This window comes from Citrus clementina, unplaced genomic scaffold, assembly GCF_000493195.1.
Source record: "Citrus clementina cultivar Clemenules unplaced genomic scaffold, Citrus_clementina_v1.0 scaffold_4, whole genome shotgun sequence".
NCBI lineage: Eukaryota > Viridiplantae > Streptophyta > Magnoliopsida > Sapindales > Rutaceae > Citrus > Citrus x clementina.
In genome coordinates, this window is record NW_006262274.1 from 15,528,323 (window position 1) to 15,547,476 (window position 19,154).

The window sequence follows — 19,154 nt, forward strand, 5'->3', positions numbered from 1 at the left end:
TAATTAATAATAATAAATATTTTATTCTAAAAAAATATTAATTTTGTACTATATTATCAATAATAATATTTCATTTGTGTTGCTATTATTAATCATTTTTATTCACATAATTTAAATTAAAATTAATAAAAAAATATGATTTACATAATTAAGAATATTAGTAATTATTATTAATTTAGAAATATAATAAAATATTTATTTTATTTTCCAAATATTTTTTATTAATTTTTTAATTACAAATTATAATTCTGTACATAAGGATAAAATTGTAATTTAAAACAATTTACTCCCAATCCAAGATAAAGTAAACAAATAATTAGGATTCTGATTGACAATTCATGCTTTCATTTAGTCTAAGTAAACACCCTACTCCCACTCCCACTCCACACTCCTAATCCAAGGATTCTCACTCTTCAGGATTCCCACTCCAATCCAAAAAATAAACGCAGCATGAATTCATCATCCACAAACTTAACTATGAATGAAACATTTTTCTCCTATTTAAGGTAATCATATAATTTAAATAACTGTTCCTTAATTGTTATCATTTTATAGTCCAAGCAAAACAAGGAAAATAATAAGTTTTATGCATTCCCTTGGAGGGGAATGAAAATTCAACCTTTCTCTCTCATACAAGATAACTTACAAAATAATCACAAACTATTACAATATCACTATCTGCCTTTACACTCATTCAACATGATCTATGCACACAACAGACAATAACTTACAATATTTATATATATAACAAAAAATATTTAAAAGAAAAAAAAATATATTGAATTGACAGGGCTAAGAAACACCTTGGAAGGACAATCTATCTCGAAGAGTATCAAAAATTGATGAAGCTGCAGCATTTTGTGCAAATGTCAATTTCAATCGACCAAGCAATTCACCATCCTTTGCTTGTGAAGCAGCATCAGCAGCTTCTTTGGCCATACCAATCCGGGCATAAGCCTGCTCAAAGTAAGAGACAGGCATGATCATCAATGCATAGCAAAATCCCTTGACTTGATACAAGAGAAACCAGCTCTCATGACATGGATGGAGAGAGAATTTAACTACCAATTATGTTATCGACCAACACTATGCTTAAAATGAAAAAAAAAAGTGTGCATAGCCAGTACCCAGTTCCCAATAAGTATACAGTCACAATCAGTAACCATTTGGATGGCAGGCAAAACAAAAGAATCATGGAGTGCACAGCTATTATTCTAACCAAATATTTTGCATACAACAAATTCTACTCAGCTTGTCTCCACAGAAATCAGTAATCATACAGGCACCAAATAATGATGGGTCTTTCCAAGCTGAAGAACAAAAACTTCCTATAACTGAATTCAGAAAACTGACTGGCCAAGTATAGCTTACCTCAGCTCTTTCTCGAGGATCTACAAGTTTTGGAATATATTTGAGTGCTTCACCTTTCTCATCTGCATCTACACATGCTTCGACAAATGGCCTGTAACCTATTTGATGCCGGAAAACATACAGGTACTTAGATTATCATGTCTATCAAAGATGCCAAGTACAAAGTGTCCATTCAAAGTTCTTGTTCAGTGAAACTAAACAGGAAATATCAAAATTTACCAATTGGTGGTCTCTTCTCCTTTGAGAACCTCTCCAGGGCATCCCAATCTCTTTTTGTAGCCAAAGCAAAAACTTTAAGCCAATACCATCTCTTCTCAGAAACCTGGAACATGTTGAAAATGCAAGTATCAAGTCACCTAATCACTAGGAATTATAAGCCCATAAACAGTCATGCTGAAATAAGGTTGATCTTCTATCACCCATGCAGATATGCCTCTTCAAGGAGGCACAAGAATGACCTCCTTCTAACTAGGGAGGGAGCACAAAGGAAACACAACAGACCTTGAATTCTGTCTTCACTTTCATGGCAGCTCTATGATTTCCCAGCACAATACATGTGCGAATAGTGTCGCTTATGCTTGAATCAACAAATATTGCTTGTTTGGTAGACACTTCTAACTCATGTTGGATTCTGTCAGAATAGATACAATGATAGTAAGTATCTATTACGGTATAGATCTATAAAGGAACAAGTACGGGAACAGGTAACAATCCACCTCCATTTTAACCTTTCTTTTTTCCCTCTTTATGTGTGTGCATACATGTGCGAGTGTGTGGAGAGGACTGAAGGTTGACAGGGGGTTAGAGCTTACAGAAAGAATGTTCCGTTCCACGTCTCCATCATAGATGACATCTCATTACTTGACTGTGACCACCTCTCATACTCTTATCAGAGTAACACAACTGTATTTGTGTCTACCACTATCCAATGTGATAAAGCATCATAAAAAAGTATGTATCCTTGGCTACTCAAATGTTATACATGGCAACATACAATTTATGTTACCAATTTTAAGATAGACAACTCTCTGCTGTTACTTTGACAAGTAGGAGCATTATTTGATATATTACCTAAGACAGTAAATTCAGCATTTCAATAGGGAAATAGAAAAACATAACATCTCTTGTTTGCTTCTTGAATAACACTGCACAAACGTAGAATTCCAAATAAGGCATACTCTTTTGTACCCTTAAAATTAGAGCATGAAAATTTAAGGTTCAAGACATAGAATTTGTTAACTGATACATAAGAGGAAACAGTTTATTTTATATCTACAGGTGACCACATATCCCAGCAATTTGTTTTAGTATCCCCTCCCTCTATGGACGTCAAATCATTTAAAACAACAAGCATTGAGCGCTTTGAAACTTTATATGAACAGATGGCACCATAATCAAGATTTCTCACCTCAACAATTTTGCATGTTCTTCAGCTGCTTTTGACTCAAAAGTGTGCTCCTTGGTCTCTGAGAAGAGACTATGCGCCTTCTCAATTCGTTTTATGCGTGGACCATGAAGGGCAGATCCATTGCTTGCCATAGGATTTTTTCCGAGTTCCCATGATTCTTTCCAGAGAAGAAAAGCCACCTCCTACAAAACCAAATAAACTTCATATTAAATATAACTCAACCATTAAAAGGAGAGCAGTAACAAGAAATCACAAGATTCATCCAAATTTGGACAAGCTAAGGCAAGTTGACCGCAAAAACATTTTATAAAGTATTATGAAATAGAACCTGCCGAAATTTTAATGTCCATGCACCATATGCGCACACATGCACACATGAAGGGAGAGAAGGAGAGAAATCCCTTTATGATACAAGTTTAGAAATAATTGTTACATTTCACAATCCACAAAATTAATGGCCTGCTAAAAATTAGCCATATAATATTAAGCATTAAAATAGAAAACTCTCTACTAAGGGAAGCATTAGAAGTCAAGGCCATAACACTTTTCCAATGAAAACCGTTGAAATAAAGGGCATGGGCTATCTGATATACAGTACATCTCCGAACTCTTGTAATGGAGACCATACTACACACACTTTGTAAACCACCTCCTTTGAGCACATATCAGGCACTGTACAAACACTCGTAACACAACCCAAATCCTAAACACCCAAGATATGTCTTTATGCATAGGAAATACACGACAGCATTTATGTCCCATCTACAACCCAGCCATATTTTGAAGATCAAAGTAGTAAAAATATTAAATGTCAGAGAATATGAGAAAACTTAATATTTGATTACTTACAGAAACAAAATAGACTATCTAATAACAAGATCACAAAGCATATGAGAAAGTCTGATTTTCTGCTCCCACAAGAACACACTGACAAAATGGAAAAACAGAAATGCTAATAGTTTAAACCTACCTGAAGCTGTCCTGTTGATAGGAAGAAATCCTTGAGGAATTCATGCTTATAACACCTGAAATGGAGAGATAATGAATACCATTGGAGAAATGAAGTGAAAAAACTGAATCATTGAGCTTCATTTTGACCATTGTTATTCAATGAGTACTCTAAGCACGGAATCATGTCAGATGCAGCCTATGTACTTAATCAGACATCAAGCTCAGACTCCTCTACTTGACACACACACAGCCCCCAAGGCAGAAGGCATAACTCTTTAAAGTAACATTTCTTTTAATCAGCAGCACAATGTCACCTTTTTTGTATTAAGCCTAACATGATGAAAGACATGAGAAAAGTGTCCAAAACCGCTAAATTTTCATCTTCAAAATTCCCACTGAGAAACTTCCAGTTTTTCTGCAATCACCAGCTCGATTTCCTTATCATTGAAATGTTGGATTTTTTCATCAAATTTTCAAGTCAAATATAACTTTGTATATACACTTTTATATCCTTTTTCTTTGATGTAATATTATCACACTCAATTATGTACCTTTCTTTAACTAAGTGTATGCCTTCCATTGCACCCTGGCTTTACGCTCTAGGAGACCGCAACATTCCACAAATATACTTGAGCCTTTAATAATTATTATTTTGATATTTACTGGAAAATTCGATAGCTTAATTGAAGATTATAACAAAATAGATTTATTATATTCAACTAATAATGGCATTTACCGTGCATAAACTGTAAATAAATCACATGCTAGCGATCTTGTTTGTATCATCCCAAAAAACTCCAGGGCAGGCCTCTGCAATAACAGAAAAATGTGATTAAGATGAATTATTTAATTAACAGATCACATTGAGCTCTTGTTTATGCAGCCTATATATTGTCTAATAGTTTCTGAATATTCCTATATGATAAAGGATTTATTACTAAAACTAGTACCTTTTGCCAAATGTGAAATATAACAAGATATACAAGATCAGTATCTCCACTTTCAGTTGCCTTCACCAAAGCGGTATCTTCCTCTCCTATGCTTAACAAGAGAGGAACCTGAAGGAAGAATCAAAATTAGCAAAACAACCATAAGTAACATAGAAAAGAACTTTGTTTTGAGAAGGTTGAAAATTTAGGCTATGAACGAGAAAACTTGATGGCAGAGAAATAAATTAGAGCTGTAAATCCGGCAGTCTGAGCTAAGAAGACCTTTGTGCTTCATGTCAAGCCACACTTTTGGCCAGACTAGTTTGCAATATGGAAGCTTGGCATGGGCCAGGCACTGTATGAATTCCGCTGGGACAGGCTTATGGCAGGGCTCCACATTGCCTTTTTCACTTGTTATTTCTTGATCCATTAAAACTATCAAATTTCCTAAAATTGCTTGATATAACTAGTTCGAAATGCACTTCTGACTACACATGCCATACAATTATTCTTTTTTTAATCATAATTATTATGTATTTCACTTGGACCTTGCTTCATAACGATTGTCGTGCTTTTGTGCCCAAATGTTTAACCTCTGCAAGGTCCCGTGTCATACTTTGCACCTAGGATAGTCTACTTTACATCACTAGAAATAACCTTTAGCCACAAATTATAAAAGAATAAGGACAAAGGTAACCTGTTTGGAAGATCGAGGTTCATGTTCAACAAGCATAGCAGCTAACTTCCGGCGACCACTCTTATCTGCATGAGCAGCAACTGCTGCATAGGATATGCCTTTGCATAGTTTAAGCTGAAACTCCAGAACCATGATTTCAGATATCACATTTCCGTGAAACTAAATGACCAAATAACTTGTAAATTTGAGGGCTAACATAAACATCAATCAAAAAGAAAATAAAACCTTGTCAAGCAAGATTTCCAGGAGAGTGACATCAGGAATTGCTAATGAAGCTGTTATCTTGGAACAAGCCCAGTGCATAATCACCACCTCCTGAGATATACAGAAAGATAAGATAAATGTCAGGCCTTCTACTACCTGAAATTTGAAGTGGTAACCATCAAAATAATAAAAGTGAGCACAAACTTTGTCAGGGCCCCATTAAAAGCAGTCTAGAAATGGATCTGATTACTTATATATAGAGAATGGAGATGTAGATAAAAAACAAGACATGTGATTTCCTACACAAATTTTTTATTTTTAAACGAGATATTATATCAGAACGTCAACCAGAAGACAGACAAGTAAGCAAGGGTAGTGAATGATCCCAATTTTCAATTCAACAAAATACGTTATTTTTGTTAAACAAAAAAAGAAAATTAAATTTAAAAAATCACAAAAAATTGAAAGAGGTAGAACACTAAATTTCGAGCATCATTAGCTGACTTTCTATTGATGATGACAACCCTACGAGTTCTTGGTCAACATCTAAAATAAGCATCCTAGACAGGTCAGCAGTTGTAACTGCTTCTACAGGAGTTCGGCTTTTAAATTTCACAAGTCATTTATTCACCAAAGTGTCTGTTAGAGTTTCTCTAATTTTTTATTGTCGATGTTTTATGTTGAACACCTTACTTCCGTCAACATTATATTTCTAGCCTGTAAATAGCCACAGACTATTGAGTTGAATGCGTATACACCATAAACTATCTACTAGACAGGCTTAGAACAAAGAAGAAACCAACAAAGATGCCAGCCTAAGAAAACTCGGCCATTGCTAAGCTTCAAACATCAGAAAGTGACTGTAGATGGGACACAAATAGCAAGGTGAAAAACAATAAAAGCAAGAAATGAATATATTGGCCTAGTGCAAATCCTTATTATTTGGTAAACTCAAACTTACTTGGTTCATCCCAAGGTACTCTGATATACGCAGTGCAAGGAGGTGGCAATTGGCATTAATCAAACGACCAATCAACACTGATGCTGTAAGTGACTGAGGCAACAATTTCATCAATACAAATTCAAGAAATAGCATGTAAATCAGCATTGATCTAGGCAAAAATTGAAGACCTTATACTGCTGGATACTGAGAGGGATGCCAATCTCCGGGTCACGCGCAGCATTCAAAACCCGCAAAGTTTTGCACATCTCTTGAATACGATCGCGTTGAAAATTGCTGTCAAAGCCAACTGGATATCATTAACGAGAGCCAAAATCAGAAAGAAGAAAAGATAAATCTTGCTGCTGAAACATCAATAATATGAGCCAATCATCTAGATGGCATCAAACAAACTGCTGTACATGGTTAAACCATAGACAGAAACCTGTAACATGTCTATAAGATAAACCAACTAGAAAGTACCACCAATGTACCACAAAACTCAAACAACATGTAGAGAGAAAAGTATATATTTTAGGGCCAAAATATTGCTAGAATAGTACACCATGTGTCTGAAATCCAACCTCAATTTTTACAAGGAAATATTGAGGAGAAAAAACATTAAGAAGATGTCCGTGCACTATAATACAATCAATTCTACAGAATGTGACCACAAGAGAGCTATATCCAATGATCATCCTTCATTTGCATGTTATCCAAATTTAGTTGTATGTCACCAATTATGAGGAATATAAAGAGATAGAAGAAAAGCTTTCTCCAAACCCAACATAATTCAAAAAAGAAAATACAAAACCAAACGAATGCCAACAAGGCTTTCAAACAAATTATTAAGCAAAAACGAGAAATGTCAAGTGCATCTGGGGTCATTTTGGGTTAGGCTGCTATTTATTGGTTTCATTAGTAGAATACAGGTCAATTATGCATCCAAACTTATTCATGTAATAGGCAAGAAAAGTGGTAAGCATGTAAGCACTCTAGATAGTTTGAGACACAGAAAACGTCATGTTATGAATCCAGCTTCTGAGTTTTACTATAGAAGGTTTCCTCTTCACCAAAATGATATTAAACTTTCATAGTGTAGAAAAGTTGAATCCTAATATAGTTAGCTTTATTGACAATGTTGGCCCACATAAAAAGATACAAGCAAGAGCAAGGGCTTGGTCTCATTTCAAAAGATCGTAAGGCATAAGGACTTCTGCTTTTGATTGATAAGAAAAACAAAGAATAAGGACTTCAATATGAACTAGCTAGCAACAAAGAACAAATGCCATAGGCAAAGCAAAGAATCAAAATCCAAATCTTAATCTTTCATCAAATAGCTTCTAGAGATTTTTAATTTTATTGTCAAGAAAATGTGCCAAACTAACCTGCAAAAGGCTTGGCCATAGCTTGCGGCTCTCAACAGTGTCCTTTGACGAGAAATATCAAATTCATGACCAGCAGCATCGATACATGCTTCAACAGCCTTGGGCAAGGACGCACGTATTAACCTCAAATTTTCATCTGCCTAGTAAACAACAACAGATTTATTATTATTATTGTTTTTTTCTCCCTTTAGAGAAATTACAGATAGTACACACTGCTCTAATAAGATATATATTTTTGTTTGATTCTTTTTAATTTAAGGCAGGCATAGTAGCGGCAGTCAAAATCGAAGTCTCCTTTCTTTAGATGCATATGTGGATTCCCCATGTTGAAATAAGTGCTGTAGCAAGAATAATGAAAAGAAAAGGAAATTGAATTCTGACCACCTTAAAGCTCTACGGTGATATTTATTTTTAAAAAAAATAAGATTAATAACAGATTCCTAACGGTAGCAACAGATACTATGCTTGATATGCAACAGCAGCCAATTGATAAACAAGATACGATCATAGTTTGATTAGCTCGCAATATCACAAGCTTCATACGTTCAGCAATAGGTTGTTCATAAAAACCCAATGACCGAAAAAATGAGCAAAAATTATGCAATTTGAACATATATACCAGTGAATACTGCAAATTATGATTTCACAAAGATGAAGTGGGACAGGAAAAGAAGACCAAACTACCTTGGCACTTCTCCTGTCAAAATGATCCAAGGCATCATGAAGTAAAGCCGCGGGTGACGTGCTTCCAATTGCAAAGATTTGTTCGGTAGAAGCAGGAACCCGTTGCAGAAATTCCATACTCGAGTTGGACAATATCCTCACTCCATCACACTCTGGGATGAGAACTAGTGGCTCGTCATAAAAGTACTGCACAGGCTCTGCTTGAGGAGCCACCATCACCAACATATCATTCCAATAAAGAAGTACGCTGTCCATCCCACACCACGCTATCTGCTCCGGAGGGAGTGCTGACTGAAATAGACAAAATTTCAGATACCAGTTTTCTGATAATGAACAAAAATGTTAGAATTTGAAAAGAGTTGTTGTAAATGAATACAACCTCACAAGACTCGTCGATAACAGGGGAGCTGAAGTTGGTATTGTTAACGACAAGGCGACCATCGTGAGTGAAACAAGCTACGAAATTCCCATTGGGGGAAACGGCCATCTTTTGCGACAGCGTATCATCGACTTTCTGCACGCCGTCTTCATCCAGCATCAATATCCCAGCATCAGTTCCGATCAGCACCTCCACACTGCCAGTCATCGTGTACTTGGGCTCGATCACGGCCACGCAATGCGGCAGCTCCTCGACCTCCGGCCTCGCCAGCTCGCAAACCTTCATCGTCGCAAAATCCGCCATGCAGAAGTACCTATTCGCCTCCGTCACGCAAACGACGCCGTTCCCCCAGAACACGCACTCCACCACGTTCTCCTCGAAGCACTCTTTCCCCATGGACGCGTTCGGCTCGATGAGCTCCGCGTGGATGTTGTAGCGGTAGACTGTGCCGTCCTGGACGACGCAGATCAGGGTTTGGTCCTCGGACCAGGACATGCCGATCAGGCGTCCGCCGGGGTTTTTCCAGACGGTTTCGGAGATGAGGACGCCGGCAGAGTTGAAAATGCGGAGCTTGCGGAGGGCGGATTCGGCGTAGAGCTGGACGATCTTGGAGTCGTCGCGGATGACGGCGATCGGACCGCCGAACGGGGCGCAGGCGACTTTGTTGCGGCTCAAGTCGATGTGTTTCCATCTCATTTGGTAGAGCTCGGGTTTACGGTAGTACCGGTTGTAGACGAGCTGCCACTCCGCGGCCACCGAAACGTTGGCCATGGCGATTGGTGTTGGACTGAATTTAGGGATTAACCTTCGATAAAAATCGAAAAGCTAAAACTTTTTACTTCGGATTAGACTCTGGCATTCTAATTTGTATTTGTGTTTCTGTTCTAAATTGCCGGGAAGAGGATGATGATTCGGTTATCGTTTACAAGAAGCTCCGAAATTCCGATCGAGTAAAAATATTTTTTGATCGACTGCCAACTGAACTGTACATCGTTTAATATTTTTATTATTTTCGTCAAGACTCTATTATTATTATTATTATTAGAAATTTATTTTATATTAATTTAAAATTTTACGGTTGTTGTATTATGACGTACTAAGCGTTTTTCAGAATTATAATAATTTATTAAAATATCTGCTTGTTAACCTGAAATATATATAATTTTTTAAAGTACCCACCACTTGATTCAAGAATAATCTACTTCTTAATTTTAAAAATGCCCTTGATGCATTTTGGAGTTGTTTTTTATTCTCCCTTCTACTTCACACAATCAAAAAAGGATGATGAACATTGTGCAAATAGAATGACAAAAATTTCTTATAGGCCTTGTTATAAATAAAAATTATATTAATATTTGAAAAAAAAATCTTTTATTAGTTCTTAGCAAGATTTCTTGTAACTCCTAATCACATGAACAAAGCTGATGTTAATTCTCAAAAAAATTCTTATAGTCACATAACAGTTTTTTAGTGAGCGAATATAGTATCGTGGGGGTTTCGTATCCACAGTTTAAGTATTATATGTAATTAAAATTTGTTGACTTTTATTAGCTTTCTATCCCAACTCATAGTCTTTTTTTTTTAAAAAAAAAAAAATACAAACGTTTATTGAATTATGGGTTTTATCCACGAGTGAATGTATATTTATCCTACTCACATGGGCGATTATGGATTATTTGCTGCAATTAGCTAGTTAGTAAATAGTAAGAATAATGCTTTACGCATCTCTTCAATATCCTTATATCATTCCACTTTTGTAATCATAGTTTTATTGTTACTTAATATTATATAAAAGGGCAAATATGAACATAATTACACTAAAAATATCTTTACAAATCATGAATCCTAATTATTTTTAATCCTAATATATGATATAATTATTTTTGTTGATGAAATTTAAATAATTATGAAATAATAAAGAAATAAACTATCTAATAACAATAATTTTATTGTGAAAAAAGTATGTTTACAAAATTTATTCTAAATGAAAGTGAAATTGAATCAAAAATATAATTTTTACGTCCTTTTTTGTTATTTCAAAAAAGAAAGAGAGAAAAATAAAAAGTGGGATTTGAGTTTAAAAGGGGTGTTATAAGTCCCTAATTTAACTTATACATTTGGGCTTGTTATTGCCCACGATTTAAGCCCAAGCCATTTGGTCTAATCCTTTTTGGGCCAACCATTTGGACAGTCACTACACTACTTGTCCCCTACTTTGAGAAATTAACAAATCCACATGAGTCGAACTTCTAACACCCCTCAAGAATCCTTATAACACCCCATTCGAATGATATTTCTTGGAATATCCTTATTTAATTGATAAAATACAGATTTATATATTAAAATTAACCATTTTCTCATAAAATTTCAGCCAAAAATATTTTTTAAAATTACATAAAAATCCTAAAATATTAAATTTATCTTAAACATTTTTCTTCTTCTTATTATATAATTTTTATCTTCATAATTTTAACTCTTATAATTTTCCCCCAAAAATAGTGTTTTTCAATTAAAATTTATATAAATGCAAACTAAAAATTTATATTTTACTGAATTTTCATTCAAAATAAGAAATGAATTAAATTGCATTAGATTATCTAAATAATTTCAACTGAACAAGAGCTTTAAGAAGAAGGATGGGGTTATTTGAACCCACAAAAAATACTCTCTCCACCCGATTTCTCAATACACCCATCCTGAAATTTTAAAAGTTACATTTTTGCTTTTAAGATCCATTAAATTTTAAATGTAATTCCGATTGACTCTGTTATTCATATTTCTTCTTTCTTCTCAAACTCACACATGAAGAATTCCTTTTTTCCCTTGCCATTAAGACAAATTGCTGTTTACAAAAAGTTCAAAGTAAAAATGGCCATAAAACTCTTCCAAATCATCCGAAAAATCAACAGAACTTTGAGTTGCTTGCCATCATTTGATTGAAGAGAAAAAAACAAAGGAAAAATTATTCATGTCGAGCTGCACAATAGTAAGATTTGACAAGAAACAACAATGATGTGATGTAAATACTAAAAAAGAGAAAAATTCATTCTTTATCAATGCGTGTATAAATTTTGTAACTTTAAAAGCATGGAAAGAGCAAAGGACTGTATTTGGATAGTCTTTCCTCTTGTATATATATTTTTACACCAAATGCACAATTAGGGACACTGATTATCAATAACTAGTTACCAGAAACGCAGAGATTATACTTGAATACATAATTAATTAGCAAGTTTAATACCATGAAACTTTCTATCTTACTTTAAATAAAAATTCATGAAAAGAAAATAAGCAGATTTATGTATTGTGATAGGTTGGGTATATATATTATTTTAATCAATTTGTCCTTTTGACTTTTTAGTAATTTCACTTAAAGCTATTAAAGTAATAAAAAATGGCAAAAAACATGGGTGTCAAAAGTAATATTGTGGATTTAAATAGTCTTACCCTAAGAAGAATCTTGAGGGGTGTCAAAATATCTACTCATTCCATCAATTTAAACAGCCACCAATTATAGAATTTCTAGTAGATAATCACCATTTACCATCTTTAGCACGACTTTGTCGACCAAATTAGATGAGATCGTACCAATTTCCATTCATAATTTCTAATGCATCATGATTTCCTTTCATGGTCCATAATTAGATTGTGGCCACACAGCTGTTAGATCACATGTGACATGTCAACAAACGTTCCAAAAAACAAACGTTATCATTGGCTCACATTCTGGACCCATTTGAGGACCTTAATTTTTGGGATAATTATTGATAATTCTTCCCACGTAGACTATGCTCTTGGGCAGTTAATTGATCAATTCCTAATTAATGTAACCTTATAATTACACTGAAGTCATAGTATTATGGCAACCACAATCATTCAATTGAATAATAATTTCCTTTTGCTTTTGGGACTTTCTTATCCTTGTTTGTTTGCAAACTTTGTTTTAAAATTTGTGGTAATCATATAACACACTTTCGGATTTAATTTACCCTCCAACTGTCAATCTTTCTAGAATCATTTGAATTAATTAAAAACTAGCACCTTACTTTTTCGACTTTTGGATAAAAAATCAACAATAGTTATTTTTACATCAAATTCGCATTAAACCAGGGGCGGAACATCATGGAGACCATATTATGGTGGTGTTTGTTTTTTTTATTTGAAATTTGAATAGACATGAATTAGTCTGAATTCTGAATATATCTAAATGTCTAAATCTGAATAATATATTTATTTTTTCGTCTGAATGTCGGAAAATAAGTATTACGTTGTTTGTTTTTTTCAACTTAAAAAGTTGAAAGTATGTATTTTTACATTTGTATCCTTATTAAATTTGAATGTCAAATAAATAATATATTAAATACCACAATATTTTAACATTTATAAGTAAAATTATATTCAAGTGAATACATAATTATTTTAGAATTTTAATATATAAAATATCATAAATTTCAAATTTTATCGTATAAAATATAAGAAAGAAAAAACAAGGATATTTTTATGTAGGGTAAATGTCTATGGGTGAGTTTTGGGATAGACATGAAAAATAAATTATAAAGTAGGAATATTTTTTACATTAGTAAGTAATTGACTTAATTTAGATTTTTCCATTAAGTAAAAAGCCAAAAAAATTGACTTATTTTATTAAGTCAAAATTATCTAAAAAGTCTCATTAAGTTATAAAAACAAACACCTTTAATTAACTTAATTAAATAAGTTAAGTCACTTTAAATTATTTAGTTAAAAAACAAACGCCACCTATGTCTCGCTGAAAAAAATTTCAATTTCTTTTTTTAATACACATGATATGTCTTAAATTATAATAGAAGTTAAAAATATCGCTAAACCAATTAAAATTCACTCTAAATATAACATGTCATAATTTTCTTCTCTAACGTAATAATCAATTCAAAGACTTACTTTTTTAACTCATTTCTATATTTGTATTATTTCATTCTTCGACGATCTTAATTTTATTTTATTTTTATAATGTTCACACGGCCCTTGTAATCTAAGTTTTCAACTTCCACCCCTACATTAAACACATTGAAATTACACAAGACAATTCTAGACGGTAATATCTCTCGTGAGTTTGATCGAGTAATTTTTAAAGAGCGATTTTTAACTAATCACCTGAGTTGGGGGAGGGAGGGGTTTAGCAGTCAAAATCAATAATGCGGCGGGCCAATTTTGTGAGCTGGACTGGAAGGGCCGAGGCTTTGAAGCTGAAACAAGTGGAGTCTTTATTTTAAATATCTTTTTATTCTCGCCTCCTTAAATTTAAAGATTCTTCATTTTAACCCCATTGGCTTGTAAATAAAAGGCTAACCAAATTCTTCCAAATGATAATCATTGTATTTGATAATGGAAGAAAGGACCACATTGATACAGCTTTCGAGGGGGTGAAAAAAATGAAAAATGAAAAAAAAAAAGTTTCCAAAGCTAAAAAGTTGTATTGATCCACCTGTCTTGTTTGTTTACCGTGCAAAAATATTCCAATATTCTTTACTTATGGATCTTATATACAAGTGTATAAATTATAAGTATCCATGAAAATCGAGTCCAATTTCATTAAGTAGGTCAAGCTTGTAAAGAGTTTTTTTTTTTTTTTTTTTTTGGGTTTTTGGATGAGATGATGATAATTAAGACCATTAGGAAAAGGGGAAAAAAAGTTGAAAATGATGTTGTGTAATCCATTATAGTGATGGTATTATTCCACCTTTTGATGAACACGAACTAATGGATTTGCAAATTTTGACTGGATGTAATTGACTACGTAAATGAAGTCTACGAGACTATGATATTATATTGTCTGTACCCTCAATCTCTAGAAGAAATTAAACCAATGAATAAAATTTATTTTTTAAATTAAAAAAAAAATTGAAAATCATAGTAATTATATCATATATAAAACATTAAAGAAAATACATTTGAAGAGAAATGTGGGTTTTTCTTAAAGTCTAGACAACCGTATATAAGTGCTAAATGAGGTGTATAAGTTAAATCCACATTATATGCAGATATCTGCATGAAAAAAACATTCTCAAATTTTATAGATATTATGTCATCAAATTGTTTAGTTGAGTCGGTAGACGCCTCCTTATCTTATTTTTGAGGTTTAGAGTTTGAGTCTCTGCGAGAGAGCTAATTTATTTATTCATTATCTTTAATTTTATATTTTGAGTTAGATTTCAACTTTGATATATCGAGATAGATCTTATAAGTATCAGGTTAAACTTTAGATCTTTGTAAATGTTAACTTTAATACATTAGGTAGATTCCAATAGACATTGAGCTAAACTTCAGATCTCGATTGATATTAATATTATACTCTCTAATGTAACCTGCCAAAATCCACTTTCCAATTCCATAACTCTTTATTCAAAATCTTTGAAATCTGTTCATTTCTTGACATTCCATCAACCAGAAAAAGCCTGAAAAAGTGAACCCCACTTGGTTGAAATTGTAATCCATGCCCATTCCCCACTTCCTTTCTAATTTCTTACTGAAAATCTTTAATCTCTTCACCTAAAGCATCAAGTTGCTTCATGCAACACATACATACATTGCAATGATCTCATTTTTGGCTTTCTTCAACACATAAAGATTATAAATATATTTGTTCCTCAAATCAATGTTAATGACTTCATGTTGTTGAAATAGATAAATAAATAAAACCCTTCAAGTATTCAAGTGGGTTCTCAGCTTAGCTTTTTCCTGCTGTTGGAAAGAAATGCAATTGAGTATTGCTGTTCTGGAGCAAAGATCATGCAGCATAGTGAGCCTTTAACAACAGTACCTTCCATCTGAGGCTGTTACATTTCTTTTGCCGATTGCCTGTTAAGTGAAATTTCAAGCTTCTAGAAAAGCTTAAGGAAGAATTATGCAAGTCCTGCAGAAACCGGTTTCTTCCATCTTTTGTGCAAGTATCATTATGTTTCTTCTTCCACCATCTCTTTCTTCTTCTCTACAACCTGAACAAAGCAACACTCAGAAGGTATTTGGTTTAAATATTCTACTTCACATGTATACATATACAAACAAGTTCTGTTGCTGTGATTCTAATGAAAAGATCTGGTGAAATTTCCCGATCATTACAGATGAGTCCTAAACTGCTGTCTCAGATTACAGTCCATGCATTCCTTCTTTGGGTTTCAATGGGGTTCCTCATGCCTGTTGGAATACTCATTATCAGAATGTCAAACAGAGAGGAGTGTGGCAGAAGACTCAGAATCATGTACTATGCTCATGCAATTTCACAGGCAAGTTTGTCTGTTTGTTCTTGTTCGTCTCCTGTTGCAGTCTTTATCATTTTCAACAAATTCGGATAATACAACAATTAAGTCTTTTTAAATTGTTCATTAACACTTCCGTTTCCATTCATTGGCATAAATCGTATCTCTACAGTGTAAGTGCAAGATTTCACTTAAAATTTCAACATTATTTAGTACAAGTCGGTGCAAAACCCTTTAGCTTTTCATAAAGCTAAGGTTGATAATAAAGTAAAATGCCCCCTGATTTGCAATTATTTTATATAAAACCCAATAACCCATAGTTTGTTGAATATCTAAGTAACTCCTCTATAACAGAAGTTTGATTAAAGGGATTATCATGATTCGTGAATACTTGAGAGGCAAGAAAAGACAGATTATAAACTAATAGCTGATTAATTAGCAACTCATATTTTTTGATCTTATCCTATTCATATCATGAGACATAATAATAACGTTAGGTGTTTCATTTATCCACTTATAAATCACAAATCTGAACATGAAAATATAAATTAAACATAAGAGAATATAGCTTACTAAAACTTTTACCTCATGATAGATATGCATTTTTTTTTTTTTCAAATGTATACTGAATGAGTTTTTGTCTTTGTTTATAACAGACACTTGCCTTGCTTCTAGCGACAGCAGGAGCTGTACTATCAATCAAAAACTTCAACAATACTTTCAATAATCATCACCAGAAAATAGGTGTGGCATTATACGGTATCATATGGCTGCAAGCCCTAATTGGAATCTTAAGGCCACAAAGGTAAATCGATATTCTCTGTGTATAAGATCCTTCATTTTTCTGTTCCAATCTGTATTCATTTTTTATTTCAATCTGTATCAGCTATAATACAATTAAGACACCACATATTATTGGCTTGTACAATCCATGTGTTCTGTGACAATCCCCATCATCCATCTTTGAACCTTTCACAATCCTACCAACAATTTCTTCAATTCTATGAAGTCAAAACAATCTTTAGTGAGAGAACTTTAGGTAAATTTTTGCATTGCCCGCATTCAGAATTATTTGTGATGTGTATGAGGCGAGAGAAAAACATCGATGCGAGTATGAATGTTTTTTAGTATCCATGAAAATTGTTATTAATTAAATTTTCTCTACAGGGGATCCAAAGGAAGAAGTGTGTGGTTCTTTGCACACTGGGTTCTAGGAACTGCAGTATCACTGCTGGGAATTCTCAACATATATACTGGATTACAAGCCTACCATCAAAAGACATCAAGAAGCATAAGACTTTGGACAATAATTTTCACTACTGAGATCTCTTTCATTGTATTCTTCTACCTGTTGCAAGACAAGTGGGCGTATATGCAAAAGCAGGGAGTGATTTTAGGAAATGAACCAAGAAGGCCCCATGGCCATGATAAAGAGGTTTCACAACAAGACAAGCCATAAGAATTGACAACAGCGACTTGTTGAAAAAGCATATGAATTAAAGACTACTTTAAACTAACATGGGATTCTCCCTTCGCCTTTCTTATACTTACTATTTTTCAGAATTTTTATTCTTCAGAAGGACCACGTCAAGGCATTGGCATTTTGGCTGAGATTACCATCAATAATATGAGTTAAAAGTGTTTTGCTGATTTCTTTTTTTCTTCCATTTTTTTTTTATTGTCTTCTGTAAAGCAGCTATTTGTTTGAAGATTGTAATTAAACTGGATCATATTTTTGTGGTTAAAAAATGCACATATAGGAACTCAGTGTCTTGTAACATATATGACAGTGAAGTTCTATCTTGTTGTAGTAAAGCTGTGCATATAATTTTTGACCTGCATTTTTCCAATTTATAGAAACTTATTCATGAAATGTTGATTCCACGAAGCTTTTTTTTTTTGCCTAGAAAAGGAAACATAAATAAGCTTGACAGATTTCAACTTATGGCATAACCTTTCAGCTTCTTGGTTTACTCACCAATCCATATCTCAATGCAAAACATGTTTTTCTTTGAAGTTAAAAGAGAAAACTGAATTGAAAATTCATGCATCAGTTTACGGGGTTTCCTATAATCAACCATTTATCAGAGCAAGAGTCACTTTCATAAATAATAACAACGGCACTTGCTTTTTTAAATATTTAACATCTCAGTAAATCTATTCAAAACATGGGTTTACGATAAATAGTTTCATCCTGTTCTAAGTGCACCCTATGGTTGACTAGGAGAGGCTCTAGAGAGAGTAAATTGGTGAGTAAAATCAAAGTAGTCAAAAAATATTGTCAAAATTTTCGGTTGTAGATTCAATTGCTAGGGAATAAGAAGAATGATTCAACCAGGAAGTCACCTCTGGGGGTCTCTGATTTCTATTATTGAACTTACATTGAATCATTTTGCCTCAAGAAATTCGTATATGTAAGAGACTATCCCATCATAAAGTTTTGAAAGTGTATCACAGTATCAGAGTTTCAGTACATAGCCAATCCTAAGTCAACATTTTCCACTACAGCTACTAGCTTCAACAACCCACTAATCCCTCAATCCTACATTCTAGAACACCGCAAACTTCAGCCGCAGGTGAAATGTTGGAAAATAATACTAGTTAATTATTAAATCTTGTAGATAATAAACAATATAGTACTACCAATATCATAATTTTTTATACATAAATTGCTTCAATTGTTGATGCAACTATGTAGGTTTTTGACGGATGGGGATGGCGATAGGGAGGAAGGTTGACATGTTTATATCATGGCAGTAAACACTAAAAACAGAACCTACTAACTATTGCCTTGAGAAGTAGATCCGAATCTCTCGGGGAAACCTAGAGAAGTAGATCTAATATTGGGAAAAAGGAAAAGACCCATTTGTATAGTCTGATGACCTTTCACATAAGATCAACAGCTCAAAGAGATTAAGTTCTCAACTGTTGTGAATTACTTGGAAAACGACACTTCGAAGAGCATAAT

At 33.5% G+C, this 19,154-nt stretch overlaps 2 protein-coding genes across 2 annotated transcripts; one reads left to right on the forward strand and one right to left on the reverse strand.

Annotated features, from left to right (window-relative positions):
• Positions 1-534: 534 nt before the first annotated feature.
• LOC18045049 (protein VACUOLELESS1) lies at positions 535-9,960 on the reverse strand. The gene is made up of 15 exons (XM_006437077.2): positions 8,952-9,960; positions 8,573-8,863; positions 7,889-8,028; positions 6,692-6,797; positions 6,522-6,614; positions 5,582-5,671; positions 5,357-5,470; positions 4,681-4,788; positions 4,467-4,540; positions 3,750-3,804; positions 2,780-2,961; positions 1,873-2,002; positions 1,591-1,693; positions 1,372-1,469; positions 535-957 (listed from the first exon to the last, which is right to left on the reverse strand). The coding sequence occupies exons 1-15, from the start codon at positions 9,720-9,722 to the stop codon at positions 793-795; spliced, it is 2,520 nt and encodes an 839-aa protein (XP_006437140.1). The 5' UTR covers positions 9,723-9,960; the 3' UTR covers positions 535-792.
• A 5,622-nt stretch (positions 9,961-15,582) lies between these two features.
• On the forward strand, positions 15,583-17,757 carry LOC18045252 (cytochrome b561 domain-containing protein At4g18260). The gene is made up of 4 exons (XM_006437079.2): positions 15,583-15,948; positions 16,052-16,213; positions 16,843-16,991; positions 17,354-17,757. Exons 1-4 carry the CDS (start codon positions 15,835-15,837, stop codon positions 17,643-17,645), a joined length of 717 nt encoding a protein of 238 aa, XP_006437142.2. The 5' UTR covers positions 15,583-15,834; the 3' UTR covers positions 17,646-17,757.
• The last annotated feature ends 1,397 nt before the right edge of the window (positions 17,758-19,154 follow it).